Here is a 25,568-nt window from a genome sequence, read left to right as displayed (position 1 = left end):
AATTTTCATTATTTAGATGAGCTATTCGTTTCACTCCAACCAAGAAATTTGTCCATGAATTAGACAGCACATTGCACTGTTCGTCTTTACAATCAGCGAGGACAACATAACAGAAAGTTGTGTTGACTATTTATTGTCAATTCACAAGCTCACAACTAAGCTCATTATATGCATACAGCATTTAGAATTGCTTTGTTGCAGCTGAGCATTGTAAATGTTACAGGTGGAAAGCCTGTCGTACACATACAGTACCTCTCTAGAATCCACTGCAGCATACATGATATCCATCCAGCCTTTGAATGTGGCCTATGTGGAGAGAGTATTTTCTGAATATCAGCATGTCAAGTTAAACGCATTGATTCATTATGAATTTGTACTGAATTACCTCTGTGTCCTCTGATGCAAAAAAGAAAAGGACATGAAAATATATTCACAGTCTGTAAATATGCTTTAACTGATGCATATATTTTTCTAATGTCACAAAGTTGTGGAATTAAAAAAAAAAAATTCTTATGTTACTCTTTCAAGTTCTGAATTTTTTATTTAATTTTTTTAATAGTATATCAAGCCTTTTCCCCCCCCAAAAGATCAAGCAAAATTGTATTCCTCATGATACAGGTATGGCTGTTTATGGCTGCATGTGCACTGTATAATAGACTGAACTCTGCAAGTAATGGTAAAACTTACGATTTGCAGTAGAGAGAGGTAGCCAAGACCCACGTTGTCATAGTTGACCTTGACATTAACCCAGCGCGCCTCATTGGTCTGCATCAGTGCCATGCAGTCACTCCTGTTGTTGACCACATCCATGGGAAAGCGTTCCTCTGTGGTGGTGTTGATGCAGTGGTAGAACTTTCCAGCAAATAGATTGACTCCCATAATGCTGAAGATGAGCCAGAATATCAGACACACCAGGAGCACATTAAAAATGGAGGGAATTGCACCAACCAGTGCGTTCACCACCACCTGTATGGAGTATGAAGACAATCATGATTTAGAGATTTATATAAATATTACTTTAAGAACAACTCCAAAGTTAACATAAAAATACTAATTCAATTAGAGGAAATGTTCTGACCCTTAGGATGATTAAAATAAAAAATGCTTCAAACTCTGTCAAATCGTGCTTTAAATAATTTTTTTAATTACCTTAAATTACTTTAATTACCTTTTCCTAGAATTGTTGAAAGCTTAAATACAGTATGGCAAGGTTTCTCGATTTTTTAATTTTCAACTTCCTCTTTTTGCGTCTCAATCAGCTCCCTAGCTCCCTACATCATGAATCAGTATATTGCGTACATGAATTTGGGCATTGGCAAGGACAGTAAGGACTCTGGCTCACTACACATTGAGACACTGATGGTGACATGGCAACATCCTCTTAGTGCAAAACCACTACTGGTATTTATAAACAACAGCAGAACTGATATTTTTCTGAATTTGTTTTAGTGCTGTTAATCGATTAAACAAAATTACTAATTAATCGCACGTCTTTTGCACCTAACATTAAAGTTTTTAATATATGTTTATTTGTAAGAATTTCACGATCAATCTCCAAATAAAAACAAACAAAGACAAAATATTTTAAATAGTTAATCTAACAGGTAGGAAATATACAGGAATTGAATAGTTACCAAACACTTCCCAGTTTTCGCTGCATAAATGATAAATTAAATAAGGATTCATTTTTGTTAAAGCTACTCAAGTAATTAAGTCAAGATGATTTTCTCTTTTTCTTTTGTTCTTTTATTGTAATATTAATGACAGACAGCAGCAGGTTTATTGGGTTATTATTATTTTACTGCCGCACATGACACTGATCTGACACTCATCCCATTTTCATAACTCTATGTTCATTTAAGAATGTATTTAACTAACTTAAGACTGTGCTTACAAGGATACTGGACAAAACTGGCTTTTTGGCATCATTTTGTGTGTTTTTGTCCCTTGAAGTGTGAAAGAAAACTCAATGTCTGACGCAGATTTCTGTGTGCATGTGTCGTGTGTGTGTGTGTGTGTTTGTCTGTCACACAGACAGGAGATTCTGATTCACAGACAGCGTGCCAATACCGTCTTGTATTGTCATGTTTTAATAAGAGCGTGATTATATAATGTAATGCTATAGCTAAAGGATGACGGTGTCACGGATAGGTGGCTGTAGAAAGCGTACGACAAAGGAGATGATGATGAATTAGCAAACTCAGAGGAACATTCACATTCACGTTCAACACAAACAATAACCGATGAGGACTGAACAGAACGCGGAGTATAAATACACATAGTAAACAAGGACACTAAACAGGAACGGCTGGACAGAGATGAACTAATCAGACACCATAACAACTAATGAGAACTAATACAGACATGACAGAAACAACTAAACAGAACATAATTGTGACAGACGGAAAGAAATGCTGCGTTAATCATGTTAATTTTGACAGCCCAAATTATTTTATGTTATTTAAAGCAGCACTCAGTAGCTTCGGGATTTCTTCGCTGTATTCTCGCTTTTTGCTCGCAGGTTTCTCTCTAGAGCTCCCCCCACAGCTTCGGAATAGATATTTGACAACACTGTTGTAAAAACTCGTTGTTGATTCTCAGACACCAGAGACTAGTAGATCAACGACATCAAAGCAGATGGGACATTCTTTAAAACGTCTTCTTCATTCGGGTTCGGACAGCGTGAGGGAGCGCAATAATGACAGCATTTTAGCAGATTTCTTTTGGCCGTAAAGCAATTGTTTACATCGCGAGACCTGATATCACGCGAGACTTCCTGACGCAGCGGCCGGCGGCCCGCCGGCTCAAAGTTGCAAGTGCGTATTTTCCGCTCACGGGCACCAGGGGGGGGGGTGCGAAATGACCACCATTCAACCCGAAATAAGTAATATAACCATTCCAATGACTCCGAAGCTGTTCAGTTAAGGTAAAAAAAGTTACTTAGTTCACCTTTAAATGACATTATGATAAATACTTTGTTACATATACCTGCAACATTTCAGCCATAAATTAAATATAAATGTTAGCTAGATTATGTTCAGTACCTGTTTAGCGATATATGTTTATGCTAAAATATAATTAAAACGCTGTTTGTTTTTGTCAAAACATCTATTGCATGTCATTACAATATGTACAGTGAGTTTGCTCATGTGATTTATGCTTCGCGTTTAGTTAAAAGAACATTAGCTGACACTCTCTACACTATGCACCTATACTCTGTGTACTTAAACACTATATATTCATCTGTGTAGTGTGTGAAATTTATAAGGTTATTTAGTAATTCAACATCGGGGCCTGATGCCCCTCCCCCTCCGCTACGTAATTAAAGTTGCTGCATAAAGTGTCCAACATTCCACACTTTGTATTTTCCGGTAATTGAGTGCATCCTCCGGGTAATTAAAGTGCACGTTCTTTTTGGAATTTTCAGTGTGAACACACAACTCAAACTATTTATACTTAAAAACATAGAACGCGTGCATTAGAACGCAAATTGGGATGCACCTATAGTAAGCATTGATGCTCCGTGGTTTTCACTGAGGTGGTTTTTTTTAGGGAGACAATTTTGAATTTTGCGATTGAGACCTTAAAATGATCAGTAATGATCAATAATCAGTGTCCTGACTACTGAACTAGGGAGCCGATTGAGAGTTCAGTTCGCTTTCAAGGTTGAACAAATAATTCTGAAAAAATAGAATGTCATAACCATCCCAACACGCCATTAAAAATAATTAACACCACATACAGTATTCTATCAAAATTATCTTAAAGGATAATCAAGGTCAACTTTAGATCTTTATTCCAGAATTGAAGAATCACACAAATACACATTAATGAAAAGAGAGTCATTCTTTACCCTCATTCCCTCAAATCTCGACAGAGCTCGAAGGGGTCGAAGAGCCCTGAGTGTTCTGAGAGATTTGATTGGTCCCAGCTCAGAATAGCCCATTAAATTGGCTGTTAAACTGATCAGAGACACCTTAAATAAAACAACAGGTGAGCAAATCAGTACACACAAACTTTAGCATCCAACAGGTATTTGCTGATAAGGGTTAAGATGGAAATTTTACAGGTAAACTCACATCCACAATGAGGAAGTCCAGCCAGCACCATGCATTAGTGAAGTAGGTTTTGAAACCGTATGCCACCCACTTCAGTAACATCTCCACAATGAAAATGTATGTGAAGACTTTATCAGCATACTCCAGGATGATCTTGATCACTCTGCGGCGCTCAATGTTGATATCCTCAAAAGCCTGACAGAATGAAAACAATGATGCATCAAACAAGCATTAATGGATTTATAAGTTCCCATTTCCATAAAATTAAGCTAGGATCAGGGTTCATAAAGGGCTTTTTCAAGGACTTTTCAAACTCTACTTTTTTGGTTTCCAAGGGCTGCAGTCAGATATCTCACTTATCAAATAATATCTTTATTATCTTTCAAATTCTAAAAAAGGTAAATAGATCAATAAAAATAATAGTAAAAGAAAATGGTACAAATAAAGTGCAGCGACCATTGAAAGGATACTATGAAAAAAAAAAAAAAAGATTTCCCCCCCCATGAATATATGATTGACCTGAAGAATGAAAGTTGTATCATATACTTGGATATTTATATGAGCAATTTCATGCTCATAGCCATGCGATTGGCTATATATCAGATGGGCTGCAGCGTTAATTTGGCATGAGAAGATTCGTTTATCGATAAAATTAAACACTAATTTCACATTGTCTTTCAATAATTCAAGCACTTTTTGAGGTCCCTTTTCATAAATATGGCTGTTTTCAAGGGTTTTCCAGGACTTAAATTTCAAAAAGTCAAATTCAAGCACTTTTAGCACCTTGGATTTAAAGGATTTCATTTCGCATTAATAACATAAGCATTGACAGACATACCAGTGCTCCACTGCTGAGGAGGATCATAAAGATGATGAAGGTCTCAAAGTAGTCATGCTCAACGATGGTGAAGCATGTTCTTCGCAGGTTCCACCACTTTTTCCCCCATCCTTCGGAGATGTCTACACTCAAACATGTACATCGCTTAACACAACCTAGGTAAAAAGAGAAAAACATTATGACCTTGAAGAACCTTGAAGTGGTGCCTTGAACATTAATATTCATTATGAGTACTGGTAATAAAAAGTGAGAAAAATGAAGCATGCATGCTTACCCTCTGTGAAACAGGACTCTGGCTCTTCAGGCTCAGGTTCTTCTTCCTCTTCGGGCTCAGGCTCAGGTTCTGGAGGTCGGTAGTCCACTGTGCTACAAACCGAAGAGTCGTCATCATTAAGAGAGGCCTGTGCAGCAAAAGACGTAAAGAAATGAGAGAGAGCGAACAACAAAACTGAAGGGAACAGTGTGAGATGTGCTTTTAATTTCTAGCAATACAAATTAAATAAACGTCATGAAATTAAATTAATTTGTTGAATAATATTAAATAGCCACTGTAGTCACCTGGACTATTTTAACAATGTCTTTACTAACTTTACTGGGCCGGCAGATGCAATCACCAAGCAGCCTATAGAGGAGTGAGCCAGCTCTCAGATTTCATCAAAAATATCTTAATTTGTGTTCAGAAGATGAACGAAAGTCTTACGGGGTTGGAACAACATGAGGGTGAGTAATTACTGACAGAATTTTCATTTTTGGGTGAACTATCCCTTTAAAACTCAATACTTTTCAAGGCAAGTAAATTTGTAATAATTTCTAAATAATTTCTTCACGATAATTTGTAAAGGCTTATCTAGCATCTAGGATTTGTGAGATTCCTCCACAGTGTACACTATTCTATAGAGTGAGGTGGAGTTGATTGCTAAGTTCTGACCCCTTACCTTTCTGTCCTCCTCATCAGAAGATTCCTCGGAGTCCTCTTCAACATCGGACTCAAAACGAGCAATGGGCACAATCAGTGTCGGAGGCAAAGAGTTGGTCAGGCCATCTGCCATTTTTCCCTCATCCAGGTGGTTTAAAGCATATTGTTCTATGTCTCCTTCCACTACTTCCTCATTATTGTCAGGAGATTTCTTTCCTAGAATCTGTCCCACCATACTGGCGACGAAGGCTTTGAGCCAATCTATACCCCTGGTGATGCGACCAATGGCGATCTGAAGGTTGTTCATCTCACCATCGTCATCACCTGCAGACAGGTTATCCCCACTGAAGGAGCTGAGCAGCAGGGCCAGGAACAGATTCAGCACCTGAGAAGTACAGGTAAGAATGAGCTTGGCAGGATATTAGATAGATAGAAGACGTTCCTGCAGCTAGTGGAGCGTGGTGCTAACAATACCAAGATCAAGGGGTTCACAGTCACACACCTGATAAAATGCATACGATGCAAGCAGAGGTGGACAAAGTACACAACTTCCTTACTTGAGTGAAAGTACAGATACTACTTGTCAAATATTACTCTGTTACAAGTAAAAGTTGTAAAGACCGATTTTTACTTAAGTAAAAGTACAGAAGTACTAGTTTTTAAAAGTACTCAAGTATCAAAAGTAAAAAGTAAATGTCAATGCATTGTTTTATTATTGTTGCATTGTCGTTGCATTGTTGTATGTAATACTTACTGTACCTTATGCCTCTGAATCTATACCAGCCTACCCTCATATCAATATCAAATTTATTTCTAGAACACAGTTCCAGTAGTGAGATTGACTGTGAGATTGAATAAGTGCACTCAATAATGTCCACAATGGTTTCAGACACCCAAATGGCTGTTCCCTCAAATAGTGCCCTATTTAAAGTTGACTAAAGATGCTTGCCATGTTTAGTTGACTAATTTTGAGACTGCAGAAGTTGAATTTGCGGAAACCACTTGAAACATCTGTTGTGTCGAGGTATTTCAATTACTTTTGTTTGATTTCATCATTGCAAACAGCTGAAAGTCTGTAAGTTTTGCTAATAAACCTGATTTGCAATGGGGGTTGAATAATTTCGATTACAACTGTCTTGGATTTAGTACCACATATGGAAGTGGTCCAAATCAGAATCGAAAAGATCAGATTCCATGTGTTTTGTGCTGTTCACACACACACACACACACACACACACACACACACACACACACACACACACACACACACACACACACACACACACACACACACACACACACACACACACACACACACACACACACACACACACACACACACACACACACAAAAACCCAGCACAGAGTCAAATATATGAGAAAAACAAAAATCAGATTTGGGCCACATTTACCTGCAGTCTGATATAGTTGGTTTCCAAGTTATACACAGCCAGGTTTATCAGGTTTAGGTAGGCTCTGTTGTAATGGAGTTTCATTAAATATTATCTTGTCTGGAAGCCTGAGGCAGGGATGCTATCTTTAGGATCTAAGCACACTAGATATAGCACATAATTACAGCAGCCATGGCTGTTCTGATTTACACAGGCTGAGAAATATAAATAAAATAAGAGAGATCAGACGGGTATAGAGGCAGAATGTCGTTGGTTCATCTATGATCAACAAATCTGGGTTCATATGAACATACGAAAAGCATCAAAACCAGGCATAAGAAAACATAATTCCAAGAAAAAAAGTTGTCAGGCTTATTTTATGAGAATTAAGTCATATAATTTTAAGCCCATCAGTTTTTTCTGATGTCACAGTATGGTTTATTTTGTAATATTACCTATTCCACTACCTATATTTGCTTAGTCAAGTTACTTAATACTATATTAATCATAATAGTGTCATGATACTATATTAATACTGAGCACACATTATTTGGCACTCAGTCACCTAGTGCAAAATGCCCAGACCATTTGACAACATATCAGCCTAATGTATGAAATACGTCAAGCTTCCTGAGAAACACACCAGTAGAAGCAGGTGCTGTGATTTTCACATTGCACATCAGAGTTACATGCCAAATGAGGCCACTGATATTTGGTTTCCCGTGTTACCCTCCTCTAGCAAACCTTTTTCATCCAGCCCACTAAACTTGGAGTGCAGATGCAACTCAAGCCAGTTCTCAACGCTCTATGATTTGTTTGCACTCCATCATGTGGAGTATTCTGCCGATTTTGCTTCAGGACCCTCTGGTTTTTCCTCATTAAAAAGAATACAAAAAAGTTATTCAAATTTAACATTGGAATTTACATTTAGGATTAGGGTATGTCCCTCTGTCTGTTCCCATTGGCATCTAACAATATTTTTGCCAAAATACAGTAAAGTTTGAAGCACATCCAAAACAATGCTGTGTGCTGGGCTAACCGAACTGTGACGGGCAACATCACGACTATGACAAGAAAAAACTGGTGTGCTTGAGGCATTCTGTCCTTTTTAGGGTTGCATCTTGTGACATCATGTCCCATTTTTGGTCTGATTGCATGTCTTTGGTCTGGGTTACATTCATATTTCATTCACACCAGAGTTCATTTGGAAGCGGAACGAGACCCATCTTTTCAGCGGACTCATGGTTGGTGCGCACAAGGCAGCGTTCACACTTATTCAAATAAACTGCACTACCAGAGCAATCGCACCAGGGTTCGTTTTAATCGAACCAAACAAGCCAGTGTGAACACACCCTAAATTTGCAACTAATACTGCCATTTAAAAGTTATGGGTCAGTAAGATTTTTTTTAAAGAAAGTAGTCATTTTATTCAGCAAGAATTCATTAAATTGATCAAAAGTGACAGTAAAGATATTCCTAATGTTGCAAAAGATTTCTGTTTCAAATAAATGCTGTTCTTTTGAACTTTCTATTAATCAAATAATTCTGGGGGGAAAAATGTGTCGGTTTCCAAAAAAATATTAAGCAGCTCAACTGTTTTAAACTTTGATCATAATAAGAAATGTTTCATGAGAATTTATTTTTTATTTTTATCTCATCATCCCCAAACTTTTGAACTGTTGTATATTGTCAGCTGCTTTTTCTTATTTGCATTTAGCATTGTTTTCCTCTCCTTTCAATGACCTTATATCAGAACAGGGAGCTGCGACATGGATCTTCAGCTTCTATCGCTGCGTTTCTTAGCTGTCCATGTTTGTTTCTTGTGCGCCAAGACATTCACTTGAGCTGGGTCTTAGCACACAGCCAAGATCAAAACCGGTGTTTGCTGGCTCCAGTCATACTATGTAAATAGAGGACAGCACCAAACATGTAGCTGTGGCTTGCAATGCCTGTTTGTCCAGAAGACAAGTGCAGTAGAGGGTAAATACGAGAAGAGTGTGTGTGTGTGTGTGCGTGTGTGTCTGAAATGTATGTTAGCCATGGGTTGTGTTAGTTTTGCAAGCTCGCTAAGACAGGCCATTTCCTTTTCTCTCTATGTATAACCTGAGAGGAAGTGTATTCAGTCAGCAGCTCCAATATGGTAATTATGTGCACAGCTGCTAGCAGCTCATCTGAATCTCCTTCTTCTGTAACAACACATGAAGTTAGCAGGCTAGTTTTCACTTAAAAAGCCAAGTCAAGTCAAATTTATTGGTATAGAGCTTTTCACAACATACATTGATTCGAAGCCGCTTTGCAATTAGCCGACTTCCACCAGAGCAGCGGTGTCTTTAGTCATTCTCAAGAAACCGCTAAAGACATCTCTTTCGTGAACACTTGACCCAATAAAACGAACACACTACAGTACCTTCACCTTAAAAAAATCCTTGCTGCATGCACTGTGCTAAACTAAGAGAGAATTAGCCTATCTCAGCACTTATTCTATTGTTGCCCTTTTGTTGGATAAATTGCTTTGATTGTTTGTCCTCTTTGATTGTTATTGTGGATAAAAGTGTCTGTTAAATGAATAAGTGTCATGTAAATGTAGAGCTGGGCGATAATTTAGTTTACATTTTGCGACGACGCAAGCAATCAAGCAGATTAGCTTTATAGTATGAATCGCTTTATGAGAATGTACTGTATGTATGCAGATATAGTTTAAAATATACCATACTGTGACGTCAGCATGTATGTGTAACATTGGGTTTTGTTCAAGTGTTCATGTCTTTCATTTTGTAATTAATGCTCACAGTCTTGAGTTGTGTTAAAAAACATCCCCTATACTCTCATTCACTTTTTCCTACATTACTCTATTACTATAGTCCACTTGAAGGAGTGAATGAAAACGAGCGAGCGGATTCAGACACTGAGTGCGCTGGAAGGGCTGCCGCTTTTGCATAGTTTGTGCTTGCTGTAATTCTGTTTAATAATCATTTGAAACTGGCAGCTCCAGTAGTAATGAGAAGATTTATCTTGAACTCTGGTTAGGGCTGCATCTAACTCCACTTTTAGACATACACTTGCAAACTTCCTTAAGCACTTCCCCTTGGGGGAATCCCTGCCAACATTTTGAAGTTTATTTTGAACATCCCCTCAACCCCTCGATTTTGACCAAAGGAGCGAGTCAACTCAATATGTACACTATACAGGCAGATTCATAGACAACAACACAAACACGATTTTGACATCACAGCAGATCGCGTTTAATTTTCTCCAGCCCACACAACTCTAGTGTATGATATTGGGGTTATTTTGATAACTGCATAATACTTCTAGCTACCTTAAGTTTTACACAGTTTTAGTTTATTGTACTGTTATCATTTTCGTTTGTGTAATTTTTTATATTGTCTCCAACAGCCCAAGCATACACACAGGCCTATAGAATGGTGCGTAAAAGGAAAAAAAGGGGGAAAAAACTGTAAATCAGCTCCATTGCGGATTCCAAGTGATCAAGGGCTTAAGGGCGTTCCATTTAAACACATTGCAAGGGTTCCGCCAGTAGTGTGCACTCATGCAACGTTAGCGAGGGAAGGGCATAAAAGTGTTTGACTTAAATGCAGACATGGAAACTATCATGTATAAACCTTAATTAAACACTTTATTAATCAATTAAAAAGGAATTTATACCTGTAATATATATTGTTGTAACCACATTGGAGCAGCGCTTGCAAAATGGATGGATGATTCAGCTGTGGTGCATTATGGGATTGAGTGAGTGCACTCGATAACATTCACTATAGTTTCGGACACCATTACAAATGGCTGTCCCCTCAAATAGTGCCCTGTTTAAGGGTATAGGGGACACAGCCTTAAGGGCCGCACACCGGACGCGCAGCTCAGCGCCGCGTCGCGCCTCGTCTAGGACAACTCTCACCTGAAAATCCGATAACATCAGCAATTTTCTGATTTCTGTAAATAAATATAAAACTAAATGTATATTGCAGCACAGGGTGAAGTCCGTATATACATTAACTACGATTTGAGACACACACATGTAAATTTAATATAAAACTATGTAAATGGCGCTCTGTGGCGCAGCAGGATTTTGAACACGGTCCTGAGCCGCCGCGGACATACGCCGAAAGGCGCCGCCGGTGTGTGTACTCTCATAGAGAATAATGTGTTCGAATTTAAAAGATGAGCCGAGCTGCGTGTCCGGTGTGCGACCCCCTTTAGGCTTAGTGGTTTTTTACTCAGTATTATTTTCTGGTTTATTGGTACAATATCTAAACATTCTTAAATCAAGATACATTTTCCTTGAGATGCAAAATGTATCAAAATAAAGTGAGTTTACGCTTAAAACAAGAAAGAAAAAAAATGTCCGTAGGGTAAGAAAATAAACTTAATTCAATGGGAAAACAAGATTATGTTTCCTATTCCATTGACAGACATTTTTTTTTCATGTTTTAAGCATAAACTCACTTCATTTTAATACATTTGATTTCAGCATTTATTTCTCATTTAAGAGACATTTAAAGAATTTTTCCCATTGAAATTCAGCAAATGGTTGCACACTACAGGCTGCCCTACATATGAAAGTTGAAATGTTATGACTTATTAACACCTGGTTACACAGAGGAATCAGATGCTAACTGCTGTGCCACCTGAATGTCAACAACAGCCGGACTGCCATCAGCTGTGCTGAAAATCCTTTGGGTTTGGCTTGGTTGCTATGCTAAAGCTTCAGATCAGGACAGCTTCAGGCTAACAGTTATAAAGATTAACAGCTTAGCAGTGGCAGCAGATGTAATAATAATAATAATAATGATGTTCCCTCTCACTGCAAAGGAAAATAGTAGCATATCAGAGCAGTGCTGTACTGAAAGCTTTCTTGCACATGCAATGTCAAAGATACGCTGCTGTCTTTTTACAGAACACTTCTAAATGATCATTCGCCAAATATTTTCTGCCAGAATTGATTCTTATCATGTTTGTACAATCTCCGCTTCACTTACCACTAGGTTTCCAATGACCATGACCATCATGAAGACTATCAAACACATGTTTGCTCCCGCCACCTCCATGCAGTCCCACATGGTCTCGATCCACTCTCCACACAAGATCCGGAAGACGATGAGAAAAGAGTGGAAGAAGTCGTTCATGTGCCAGCGGGGAAGCTCGCAGTCCTGAGAGATCTTACAAACACAGTCCTTGTAGCTCTTGCCAAAGAGCTGCATGCCCACCACGGCGAAGATGAAGACGATGATGGCCAGGACAAGCGTTAGGTTCCCCAGGGCACCTACTGAGTTGCCGATGATCTTGATCAGCATGCTAAGGGTGGGCCAAGATTTAGCGAGTTTGAAGACACGTAGCTACTTCCAGCATATCCGTCAGAGATGGGCACAAACATACACATAGAGACACAATTACATACAAAGTTAAACCACACACCATTTTTATGAGTATTTCATGAATTTTAACAGGTTAAAGAGGATATCAATCACACAAACCATAAAATAATGAAACAGATCGAGGGGTTCAGATTCAGACTTACCAAACGGAAGGACCTGAGAACGGACAATCCCTGAACATTGGCCAGTCCCAACTCTACCAGACTGAGTGTGACAATGATGCTGTCAAAAATGTTCCAGCCCACCTGGAAGTAGTAGTAGGGGTCCAAAGCAATAAGCTTGAACACCATTTCAGCTGTGAAGATTCCTGTAAATACCTTGAAGAATAAGGTTTAATCTTCTGTGAGATAAGAATGGAAACATAAACGGTCAATTTCAAGGTACACTATGTAGCTCTTGGTGCTCTAGCGGTTAATAAACAAAACTACATGTATATGACGAGTCCCGCAGGTACTACGGTTGTTGTCCCACTCTTAACACTTATTATAGGCATACAGTCATTCAGGATAAGACAGGAAGATGGATTCAAGATGGACTCGTTCATTATATACATACATTTTGAACAAAAAAAGTTACATTGTGTACCTTTAAAGGGATACTCCACCCAAAAATTAAAAGTGATCTTATCATTTAATCAACCTCATGCCACGAAATGATAGGTGTGTGAAAACAGTACTATTTTAAACTTTTTAAACAATAAACAATCGCTTCAGGCAAACTGTCAACAATGGGATGACACGAGGGTGAGTAAAGGATGAGAGAATTTTAATTTTGGGGCAGAGTATCACTTTAATACTAGTAATGACCAAAATGAATGACCTGATAATCATGCTTTGCTGTTATTAACAGTTGCTTTGTCCTGATGCTAATGCCTACCTATGACTTTACTAAAATAGGAAAGCTTTTGTGTAGAGCTGTCTGTAAAGATGTCTGATTTCTCAGGCAAGCCCAGAAAGGGAAGATACACACATTCAACCTATTACCGTTTCTGTTCACAGTGAATCTGATCTTCTGATCTTATTGATTTAAGGCTCCATGCTAGTTCAAGCAGCAAAAAAATGCTGGTCAACCAGCATGGCCCAGGTTAAGCTAGTTAAGATGACTGGTGGGGACATCAGGATAGGGACCAGCATCCAAAACACAACTATGCATTATGATATATGCTCTATCTGACATACAGAATGCATAGATTTTCAGCCAGGTAAATTCTCAAGATAAATATTTCTACAGAGTTTTGACAGTAATCCAGAAGTATTGATGTAACACTAACCAAGTTTCCCACTGAGAGAACATGTTCGAAATCCGGACTCATTGGGTAGTGCTCCATGGCCATGAAAAGTGTGTTGAGCACAATGCAGATGGTGATACCTAGATCGACAAATGGGTCCATCACAACAAAATGAACCCAGTTCTTAAAGATGATCCAGGGAGCCCAGCAGTCCCATTTAAGGAAAATATCAGCGAATTTATACCAGCCTGGGGGACAAGGCCTCTGAGCATCTTCAAAATCTGGGGAGACAAAGAAATAGAGAAAGAGATATTGAAAAAGTTTTTTCGTTTACAGTGAGCGGCAATAGCATTAAGAGCAATGAATGAACACCAGAAGAGTGACAGCAACAAGCTCTGCCAGAGTAAAGTCAGTCCATGGCTCTGAAATAGCCCAAAGATTAGCACCACTCTGATTAAGTTAACAGGTATTTTCTCTACACATAATGTGACCTTTGCTTGGTATAAATTTCTAGCTCCAGACAATAGACACACTAAAACAGTTCTGTCACACCATGGCACACTAATCTAGAAAACTGCACTTTATATTAAAATTCAAGAACATAGGGCCTAATTTATTAAAAGTGTATGGATTTTAGCATACGCACACTCTAAATTCAAAATCTGAGCATACGCTAAAATCCACACCAATGTCACGTCTGTGTCTAAGCAGATTCAAAGCACTTTTCCTTGTGCCAGAGAGTCGGAGTACTGCAGGTATCTGGAACTCCAAGCAATTTTTGCCGCCTTTACGTTCTCAAGTAAAGGATTTGGACGTTGACTGGTGATCTTATATGTTAATGACATTAATTAGGCGCCGTTTACAAGCCGGAGATCTGAAACCATTCAGCTGCGCACAATTTCAAAGTAATTTACGATTCACATCTTTAAGAGAGGCGTACGCATGTTTTTGTGAGTTCGTTCGTTCTCAGAATCACATGTACGCACATTGGAGAAATAATCTTAAGATCAAAAGTAGGACAGTTTCTATGCAACATTTTATAAATGAAGCCCATAGAAAATGCCTGTGGGTATTTAGCATGTCTTCGACATTTTAACCAGATCATTACAGAATGTCTTGCAAACCATTCCTTCACAAAACAAAACAAAAATGAATTTCATGGTTATAAATGTATTAATTTGTTGAGTCTGTGCAGTGATGGTAATATTAATAACTTTAAAGCACAATTTTGTTTACTTTTGTATAACAAACCATTTTGGACACCACTTGATGTTCAACATAAAGCCCTGACATTCTGGGACATCTGGAGAAGCACAATAAATGGAAAAACTCTAAAGGCTTCTAGACATGCTCCTCAGTGACAATAGCTACTTAATGAGGTATCTGAAGGAACATCCTTTTAATTTGCAGTTAATAAACTCTCAAGGTGTTTCTTCAAGTTAGTACCCTCCATCGTGGCCGTGAGCACACTGATGGCACTAGCTGTTCTCTTGGAGAGTTTCGGCTGGTCCAGGAACTGCATGCTGTGTTTGGAGCTCATGGACCTGTCATCCTCTTCAGGAGGATCTCTTGTGAGTTTCTCTTGTGATAACTGGAGGATAAATGAAACAGTACGCATGTCAAAACGGATGTCAAATAAAAGCTTTTTCAAAAATCTAGAGTGAAGAGATTCTAATTTTCTAATTTACAATTTCTAAATGACTCGAAAACAGACTTCTATTTACCATTCAGTTATTGCTGTACAATAAGCATGATGGCATGCATCAAAACGTCATTAAGATCATATGAACCATACAATATGTTGAAACTTTTGACTGGTTGTGTATAAATAGTACAGTAATCAGGGGTGTAAGAAGTACTGAGTAATTGTACTTACATAAAAGTACATATACTGTCAAAAATTGTCAAATTAAAATTCTATATATCTACCAAAAAAATACTTGAGTAATGGTAAAATAGTATCTACGTTTAATTGTACTTAAAAATGAAAAATGTAACTTTGGAAAACAAGAGGCGTAAGAGATTTTACCATATTAGTACTTTTTATGCAAAAATTACTATTTTCAATTAAATCACTATTTTCTCTGTGTTCTGACACCGTAAAACTCTACAACACAGCAGATGTTAGAGTAAACCAATATCCTGTAACCTATTAGCTGAATATTTGGATCAAATATTTTTAGCAGATGATTATACAATGGTTTGACATTTGAATAAAGTGATTTTTAGAGTAATAATCAAGATTAATCATGAACCGTAACAGCGATGGTTATTACAAAAACACATTACTACACACCCAAAAATTTACGTTCTGTGATCATTTACTCACCCTCATTTTTCAGTCACAAAATACTATATTTATTTTTAAATAATTGATAAACAATTTAAGCCATATGACACATGTACTTTGTAAAGCTGCACGATTCTGGATAAATTGAGAACCATGTTTTTTTTTTGTTTTTTTTTTGTGTGTCATACAGAGACAAACGTATAACAAAATAACATAATTTACTAGAGGTTTTGACAAAATGTTAATTGCTGCAGTCTTTTTAAAATGTTTAATTAATCAGAATTATTTAAAAAACTCGGTTTAAATGAATGATTCTATGAGTCACTCATAAATACTTCAGTTGTTTCATTACTGGATAAATCAGCGTTTTTGAACGAATCTTTTTTGAATGAATGATTCAATGACAGATACATTTTTTAACAGTTAATTGTTGCCACCTGGTGGTATAATTGTTATTTGAAGTGCCAAGTTACTTTCAAAAGGTAACTTGCTCTATTTTGATCACTTCTGTAGACATAAGTGTTTTTATCCGAACTATACACTTTTATCTCAGGACTTCTGTGATGATAAGAATATTGGTAACAAAGAAATAACAATATTGTGTGTTTGAAAAGTTTGAATGTTCCGGTGTTATTTTTCCAAAGGTTTAATAGACAGGTGAATCATTGTCATTTAGGAATGAGATGCCATGGGTGAGATTGCGATCTGTTAATGATTAATCGTGCAGCTCAAATATTTTGTACTTTTAAGTCTACTTGAAATTGTTATAGAGTAAATATTATTTTGGTATTATTTTTACAATGTAAATTTAACTGAGTAAAAGTACTTGGTTTTAACAGAACTCAAGTATTACAGATTCCCCAAAATAATAAAACTAAACATATTGTTAAAATACTCCTGATCTGAAAGTTTTACATCACCTCTCTGTCAGAGGAGACTCTGTTGATGATGAGGCGAGGCACAATCCGGCCATTACAGTCCTTTATGGCATCATCACCATCAAGACTGTGCATGGAACCTGTCCTGTTTGACCCTCGACTTTGCGTTGTCTGGCTGGCCAGAGATGCTTTACTGCCTACCTGTATTTGTGATATAAATAAACCACTATATAACAACATATCAGAGTGACATGTATCAATATAAATCAATAAATAATGAGTGTTTTGCAGTTTTAATATGCATTACATATTATCAACTGAATCTGTTTTAAATAATGTAACCATATTTGAATGTGAAATCATATGGTAGTCACCTGACCTCTTGGTTCCTGAGCTGCTCTAGCAATCTTTGAAACTTCTCTTCTTTCTCAATGGCCTCAGCCAAGGTGGCCGCATTCTGCTCATCGTATGCCATCGCAACCACAGCCAAGATCAGATTGATGAGGTAGAAAGAGCCCAGGAAGATGACCACCACAAAGAAGATCATGTAGGTCTTCCCAGCAGCACGAAGGGTCTAAACATGATGGAAAAGATGGAATTTAATTCGCTTACGCTATTCCAGCAGATGAACACACATAGAAACAACTACTGTAGTTAACAGACCAACTGGAAGAGATTCTCCCAATAGTCCTGCGTCATGACTCTGAAGAGGGCGAGAAAGGCCCAGCCAAAGTTGTCATAGCTGGTGTAGCCATAATTTGGGTTTCGCCCAGCCTTCATACAAGTGTATCCTTCTGGGCACCTCCTATAAAAACACCAGACAACAAATGTCATTCATCTTTATCTTTTCATACAAAAATCTGTATTGCCTTTATGTGGCATTACAATTTGCTATCAGAAATTAATGAAAAGCACTTGATATTATAGACAGCCTATATTAAATTACAAGTATTTTTAATTACCGCTAAATAGGAATGAAAGCAAACTTACCCAGCATCAGAGCTGTTACCACATATTAAAGCATCTAAACTTTCTTCCAGAAAGTATTGGTTTTCTGAAAAGTAAAACAAGTATACCAATTTTATTAGACAAATGGTACGCTCAAGTCATGTCGAATAGATCGTATTTACGAGTTGAATGCACATGAACACCACCACAAAGTCGAAAATACGAGTGGGAAGCTCGGGATTTTATTTAGGCCTCAGAGTGCTTGACTGTTGTGATGTTATTTCCATCAAGAAGTGCATCATTTTTTGGTGAAGATCTTGTATTGACAATCAACCTTGCTGCATTTTTGTGTAGTTAATTAAGAGAAGGTACACCGCCACCTTGCTCTGATGAAAGTATATCTTGAACGCACCTGATGTCGTAAACACGACTTCCCAACTCGTAAATACAAACTTACCAGGAGGACTTGAACGCACTTAAAGTTTATAGCAGACAATACATTTACATTTTCATTGTAGGATAAAAAAAAAAAAACTGACTTGCAAAAAGAATCATTATATTTAACTAATATTTCACACATTTTGTCACAAAACAGCTCAAATTCCAATAAAAACAGCACAACACGGCTGTAAAAAATGCATGCCAAAACCATGATAATAAAGATTATTATCATTATTATTGTCCTGGAATTACAAGTAATGCTAGTACTAATTGTAGCACTAACTATGTGATGACATAGCTGAGTTAAAATTGGAAATATTTAATAACCTTGACCTGCATTCACCTTCATTGTCTATGTATGCTTTGAAATCGAAAGTATCTGTGACGTTGAGGATGGTGTCATTGAACATGGTGGAGTTGTCGACATCAAAGATGGTGCTGTTGGGAATGGGCCAACGGATGCACTTATGACGTAGATTTCCCATGAACAGCTGCAGGCCAATGAGGGCAAATACAGCCAGTGCAAAGACGGTCAAAATCATTACGTCAACCATCTTCTTGACTGACTGAATCAAAGCCCCGACAATGGTTTTCAAACCTGAGCGGAAAGTACAAGGAGAGATTGAAACAAATTAACAATTCTTTTTTGGTGTATGCATTTTTCAGACATAGGGTGGGAAAAAAAAACATGCAAACGTGAAAATACCATTGAAAACATTTGTGCTTGTGTGGTTTCGTGCTTTTCCATTTGTGTGTGCCTTTTAAAGAACTGTAGCATTACATACAATTATTACATACCAGGGATAACTGTGATTGTTTTGAGAGCTCGAAGAACACGAAACGTCCTCAGTGCTGACACATTACCAAGGTCTACAAACTCTGTGACGTACCTAGAAACAATCAAACCACAAATCAGTGTCAAATAGGCACAACAGACAACACCAGCTACAATATGATTGAAATAAAGAAAACATGACCCACTTTTAATATTGATATTTATATGGTGCTTTTGCATCCTTTTGCAGTCCACTTTAGTAACACTTTATTTTAGGTGACGTATTTACACGTTACTACATGCACTTACTATAGTAATAACAGTAAATTATGCATAATTACAAGTAACTAACCCTAAACCAAACCCTAACCGTAACTTTATAGTAACTTAATATTATTCAGTACTTATTTGAGTAAGTACAATGTAACTAACTACGTCACCTTAAAATAAAGTTTTTTTTTTTTTTTTTATAGAAAAAAGCAATCAACAGGCTTCAGCATCTCATATTTTGGTTAAACATTATTTTACAGAACGTATACTTACAGTGTGGTTACCAAAGAAAGCACTGGTAATATAATATAAGGTGACTGGGTTAAGGTTAGGTTTACTGATAGGTTCAGGGTTAGTACCTAGTTATAACCCAGTTATTGTAATTGCTATAATAAGTACATAGTATGTACATGTGAAACAGGACTGTAAAATGAAGTGCCACCCATATTTTGTATTCCACAGTATAAAGAAATATTAGTATAAAGAAAGTTGTAGTGGTTTATAATGACAACTTCAAGATTCAAAGAGATTATTCCTCCAATCTTTTCTTTGTGTTAGCTGTTCCTGGCAGTGGAAAGTGATTGGTTTTTATATGTTTTATATTTAGAACTGTCAACCAATGTGGCCAAGTGGAAGCATTAGCTGACAGTCACTGAGAAGGTGCCTGAAAGATTCATTGCAAAACATTAGATCAAAGAAACGTTCTTAATATCAGTTGTGTGTGTGTGTGTGTGTGCGTGTGTGTGCGTGCGTGTATGTGTGTGTATTTCAATCATAGGCCTATATATGTGTGTGTATGTGTGTGTATTGAAATACTCACGCCATGCTAATCACCATGAAATCAAGCCAGTTCCATGGATCACGAAGGAATGTGAAAGGTCCCACGCAGAAGCCTCGTGACAAAACTTTGATTGTTGCTTCAAAGGTATAGATACCAGTAAAAACATACCTACAATAATAAATAAATGAACAGAAATGAATATGTTTCTTGTGAATTAATTAATTATTATAAGAAGGTGCTTCAGAGTCACAATTATATAATACTAGTATTAATACTGAATTAAATCAACATTTTGTACACAAGTATACAACATTTTTGGGATACAAATATTAAAAGAAATTATATAAATAAATAAAACCAGCAAGAAATGTGTTCATCGTCTAATCTTTTCATCTTTCAAAATTATTTGAGAATTCTGCTAGTACTCAAGAGATTCAACAAAGTCATTGCCACTAAAAATGAGTGTGTTCACACAAGGCAACTCTTACTCGACTGTTTTACTCCAGGCTGGAGGGTTACTCATTGTCATGAACACGCAGTTGGACAGGATGGTGATCATGATGAACAAACTAAAATATTTGAAGCACAGTCAAGGTAAATATGACAAACAACTCATTACTGTATCAATCATGATAACCATTACAAAAAAATATGATTGTTATCAAAATGATGGCTTGCGAAGGATATGAATGTATAAGAATCTTGATGGCTCCTCTTCTGACAGGACTAAAAGGACTGATACAAAACAATGCTGGTTCAGCTGCAAACCTGTAGATTGTGTTTCCCTTGCTTATGACAATAAACGTCTGCAAATGAGAAAGAGGTTAACACAAAGGCAAGTTGAAAAACATTTATAGACACTAGGGGTGAGCAATATACCGGTAGACATGATTAACCGGTAGGAATTTGTCAACCGATAGAGATTTTGGACTATTATCTCGGAGCACATTTACACTAATTACCAAAAATGTGTTTTTTGAAATAACCCTATTTACCGGTTTACATGCAAATCAATAACCTGGCAATGCAAGTAAACCGCCTTTACAAGACTGTATTACAAACTTTCCAGATGGTGACTTCAAAATGTAAGCATATTACACTCAGAGAATTCTATGTCATGTGAGTTGTGATGCTAAATAATGCATTAAAAAAACACTGAGTGCTTTTTGCAGACTAATTGGGATTGAACTGGTAAATACACATACTTATGTGTCAACATGACCATGTCTTTGCAGGTAAACACAGTCATTTATGTCTTAAGTGAACATAAACAGTTGAGAGAGAAAACGCATGAATATAATGGATCTGTCCAGTTGGTCTTAAAGTGACAGCATCCAAATGTTTCTGCTGTTGTTATTAATGTTAATCAAACAACAAAAAAGAGAAAATCTCTGCTCTTCAAAGAATCACTTTTGTAACGTTAATAAGAATAAATGTATATTTAATTTACACAGTAAACTGTGTTTTTTATACATTTGATTACTTTATACAATTTATGTAGTATTTCTTATTTCTAGTGCTTCAAATTTTCCAGGTAGGTCTATTTCATTAGTCTTTGTAGTTTGTATTCCTCTATGCTAGTTATTAGATTCTTTGTTCTTTCTTTATCACTGTTTAACAGTTCAATGTGTTCATTCTGTTTTCACCGTCGCCCGGCCTGGGTTATTTTGTTCATTTGTCACCATGTTTTTTAATTTGATTAGTGATTGTTTTCAGCTGTTGCTGTCGGACTTGTTCTCTTTGTTTCAGTCTTGTTGGTTCTCGTTTATGCTATCATTGAGTTTGGTTTCGTGAGTTTTCCGTTATTAAAGCCTTTTCAGCATTAATCGTCTTCATCATGCTCTTTCACACACCACTTGGCAGAGCGCGACAGTTTACTTGTCTTCAGTAAACTTGAGGTTTTTTGTTGTTTTTTTACTTAGGCTAGTATTAGTTTTTTGTGATATTGAATATGGTGACAAGAATTATGAAATTTCAATGGTATAATTTTTTTTTTGATATCATAAAACCTTATTTAAAGCAAAAATAACTATATTGTGATATATATCGTTATACTCATACCGTGATATAAGATTTTGGTCATATCGCCCACCCCAGATGAACACAGGTTTAGGTTTAAAATAAGGGCAATCTATTTAACATTTATGGGTGTGAGACTGACTTTCTGTGCTTTATAGAAGGGGTCTAGATCCTCCAGAGGCGTGTTGAGGAGATCCTTTGGTGGTTCACCATAGATCATGGGTAGACACTTTCCTGCCTCCAGATCATTGCTCGGTGCCAGTAGTTCCTCCTCAACCCCGTCTCCTTCCTCCCTGGTGCTCCTCTCCTGGATGAGCCTGTCGATCTCCGCCAGCGACTCTGGGGTGAATTTGCGTAACGTGTATGAGCCTGTGCGAGGGACCAGGCTTGCCATCTTGGCATCGCGAAGAGATACCACCTCAACGGGGAATCTCTACACCAAGCTCCTGAAAGAGAGAGAAGAAAAATACATTTGAATTATGATGAATGTAACCATGGACTTCATATATGGAAGTTATATTATGAGTAAGTGCATTTTGAGGAAAATTTAAATTAAAATAAATAACTGGCTCCATTTCAAAACTGGCTTGTATTTGTCTGCTGCGGATGTATAGCAAGAGATAAAAAAAATGCAAAAGCAATTTATTCAGAGTTAAATATCTATAAGAAGTGCAGTCAAGTCACATTTATTTAGCCTATAAAGCACTTTATACAATACGGATTGTTTCAAAGCACCTTCACATTATTCAGACAAGAAAATAACAGTGTTAATGTTATAAAATGTATCAATTATGGAACAAATTTAAGCTGTAAAGCAGCTCTACAGAAGATAAAAGGGTCATATCCAGCTCAAGTTAGTTGTTTCAATTAAGTTCAGTACTAAATAAGAGACCAGGAGTGTGAAATATGCAAATGATATCATCAATTGTGATTGACTTGCACATGAACCTCAAAGAACACCAACAGAACAAATTAAAATCTGACGACAAACAGTCTTGGGTGTGAACCAAAAGCTGTGGTGTGTAAGTACCATAAATTTACAAATAAAATTTTGAAGTACATGCACTAAATTATTTTTTAAACAAAATTTCACCATTCCCCAAAACACGAGATTTTGGAGGTCGTTCATGACTAAACTTTTATGGGTGTGCATTCTCTTGTATGAGACAGCAGTTCCTCTCACTGACATCCTTGTTTAATAACATCTCCTTGTGGTCATTAATACAACTGCAAAACACTCAGTCATAGCTGTTATATATGCATGATATCAAAACATCATAAGCCTACACAGAATATATAAGATGTGCATTATTGTAGCAGTAAATGGCAAAAAATAAAATAAAATAAATAAATAAATCTATGCCACTGGTTACACAGAATGGAAAGGACAGAATGGAAATTATGATATAGTGAGAATTTTGAGCTCACACTCGAGGGGTAAAAACACCTCTTACACTTTTTATTAAGAAGCCCAAACAGAGCAAACGTATGCAATTTTATGATCAAAGCTCTGTAATTTGTATTGTGTGTGTGTGTGGGGGGGGGACATATAATGCAATGCAATACAATAATGATTGAGAGATGAACAAATAAACGTTACTCAAAAGCCTGATGAATTTGATACTTACATTTTAACATGAATAAAAAAATAAAAGATTCATGGATAATCAAGTAAACCTTTAAAAAATTCTAAAAGTTACTTCAGTCCAGTAAATGTTCATCTTGAAATATAACAAACAATATACTGTAGAAGTTATTCTCACGTTTACTTTATAAATAAGATTTTACAGCAAAAAGAAAAAAAAGCATGAGTACCTGAACTGAATTTTTGTGAAATTTCAGTGAATAATAATAGTGAATAATCGTTACTTAGTCAAAAACGATAAATAATAATAGTAATAGTAATAGATAATAGTTGCTCATTTAAAAGGGTGGTATAATGCCCTTTTCACAAGATGTAAAATAAGTCTCTGATGTCCCCAGAGTGTGTATGTGAAGTTTTAGCTCAAAATACCCCACAGATATTTTTATATAGCATGTTAAAATTTTCACTTTTTGAAGGTGAGCAAAAACGCACCGTTTTTGTGTCTGTCCCTTTAAATGCAAATGAGCTGCTGCTCCCGGCACAGAGGGCGGAGCTTCAACAGCTTGTGTTCTGAAAATATAAAAAAATTATAGCCTTTTATGTTCAAATCGTAGTCAGACAAAGATGGAGCGACTCAAGAAGAAGTGGCAACATGTAGGCAACATTTCTGAATGGTTAGTTGGTGAATTTATGTAGCTGATGTGTAGTTATCTCCTAGTCATTGATTAGCATATTCTGTCATGATAATCTATAAATCGCGCTCCCGGGTTTATGTAAATATTAGGGTTGGTGATGTCATTAACCCGGGAGGAATTGTAGTCCCTACTAGCCATTTGTTTGTAGTCCTTAAAAAGCAAATTCTTTAAAAGAAAATATCTCCCTTTGCTTTGAACTTTGAGCATCGTAACTTTGCAGATGTTGTTTATGCTTACAGGACTGTAATGTTCTGTTAGTGTGTAAGGTTAACAGGAACATTACACACTAACTGAAGTTAAAAAAAGTTTGAACCCCCCCTTTAACCAATGGTAGAGACAAGTTCTGATATTAATGTGCTGTGCTGAGAGTCACTTCAGGTCACATAATTTAATGATCTATAAAGTATCTCAGAACAATAAGTGTACACCACTGAGGTTTGAAATGTCAGTTAAGATGACTGTGGACTGCCAAGGAAAGGCCACATTACAAGCTGACCTTGAAGATGTACGCTTGGCAGACTAACACTCCCTCTAAGACATGAGCCACAACCAGTCGAACCTCCAGTCTGCCACACTCCACCTGTGAGATCCCATCCTTGAGACTGAAGCATGAGGCAACCCAAATAAATGTGCCAAAGCAATGACAAAGTGTGCTTGGGAGCGACAGCAAGACACTTTCCCACAGTACCAAAGAGAACCAAATATTACTCTAGATAGAACATCATATTACTTATTAAATTAGCAGACACAGTCACCCCCGCCAACTCACATAAATCATGATGAGTTCACAGAGACACTGTCAATTGATGGCTGCCCATTACTACAGAGGAGATGGTTAAGTGTGTCAGACCGCCATTTTGTATTTTTCTCTTGAATGTGAAATCAAAGGTAACACATTACAATAAGGTACCATCTGTTAATAATAGTTAATTACATTAGGTCAAATGAACTAACAATGAAAAATAATTCTAAAGCAGTACTTAGTTCATGTTAATTACTAATATGTAAGTTGCGTCTGTCAACATTATTTAATGGACCTGAGCTGACATGAACAATAATAGGCAT

The 25,568-nt window shown here is 36.9% G+C and overlaps 1 protein-coding gene across 1 annotated transcript in view; it reads right to left on the bottom strand.

The window, feature by feature from the left end:
- Window positions 1–25,568, bottom strand: part of scn4aa (sodium channel, voltage-gated, type IV, alpha, a) — a 44,256-nt gene that overhangs the window by 4,897 nt on the left and 13,791 nt on the right. Inside the window, exons 2-22 of the mRNA XM_082151480.1 lie at window positions 22,366–22,669; window positions 20,892–21,010; window positions 20,693–20,782; window positions 20,244–20,372; window positions 19,177–19,268; window positions 18,722–18,976; window positions 17,980–18,043; window positions 17,653–17,794; window positions 17,369–17,563; window positions 17,032–17,190; window positions 15,268–15,412; window positions 13,864–14,102; window positions 12,737–12,910; window positions 12,198–12,554; window positions 5,832–6,197; window positions 5,171–5,297; window positions 4,897–5,051; window positions 4,080–4,253; window positions 3,854–3,976; window positions 688–966; window positions 253–306 (exon numbers count right to left, since the gene is read on the bottom strand). Of these exons, the coding sequence (XP_082007606.1) occupies window positions 253–306; window positions 688–966; window positions 3,854–3,976; window positions 4,080–4,253; window positions 4,897–5,051; window positions 5,171–5,297; window positions 5,832–6,197; window positions 12,198–12,554; window positions 12,737–12,910; window positions 13,864–14,102; window positions 15,268–15,412; window positions 17,032–17,190; window positions 17,369–17,563; window positions 17,653–17,794; window positions 17,980–18,043; window positions 18,722–18,976; window positions 19,177–19,268; window positions 20,244–20,372; window positions 20,693–20,782; window positions 20,892–21,010; window positions 22,366–22,617 (3,690 nt within the window). The 5' untranslated portion in view covers window positions 22,618–22,669. The remainder of the gene's footprint in view (window positions 1–252; window positions 307–687; window positions 967–3,853; window positions 3,977–4,079; window positions 4,254–4,896; window positions 5,052–5,170; window positions 5,298–5,831; window positions 6,198–12,197; window positions 12,555–12,736; window positions 12,911–13,863; window positions 14,103–15,267; window positions 15,413–17,031; window positions 17,191–17,368; window positions 17,564–17,652; window positions 17,795–17,979; window positions 18,044–18,721; window positions 18,977–19,176; window positions 19,269–20,243; window positions 20,373–20,692; window positions 20,783–20,891; window positions 21,011–22,365; window positions 22,670–25,568) is intronic.

This window comes from Leuciscus leuciscus (assembly GCF_965113295.1).
Source record: "Leuciscus leuciscus genome assembly, chromosome: 21".
In the NCBI taxonomy this organism is placed as follows: domain Eukaryota; kingdom Metazoa; phylum Chordata; class Actinopteri; order Cypriniformes; family Leuciscidae; genus Leuciscus; species Leuciscus leuciscus.
Note: the sequence above shows the minus strand (reverse complement) of the source record. Positions and strands in the feature narration are given on the sequence as shown.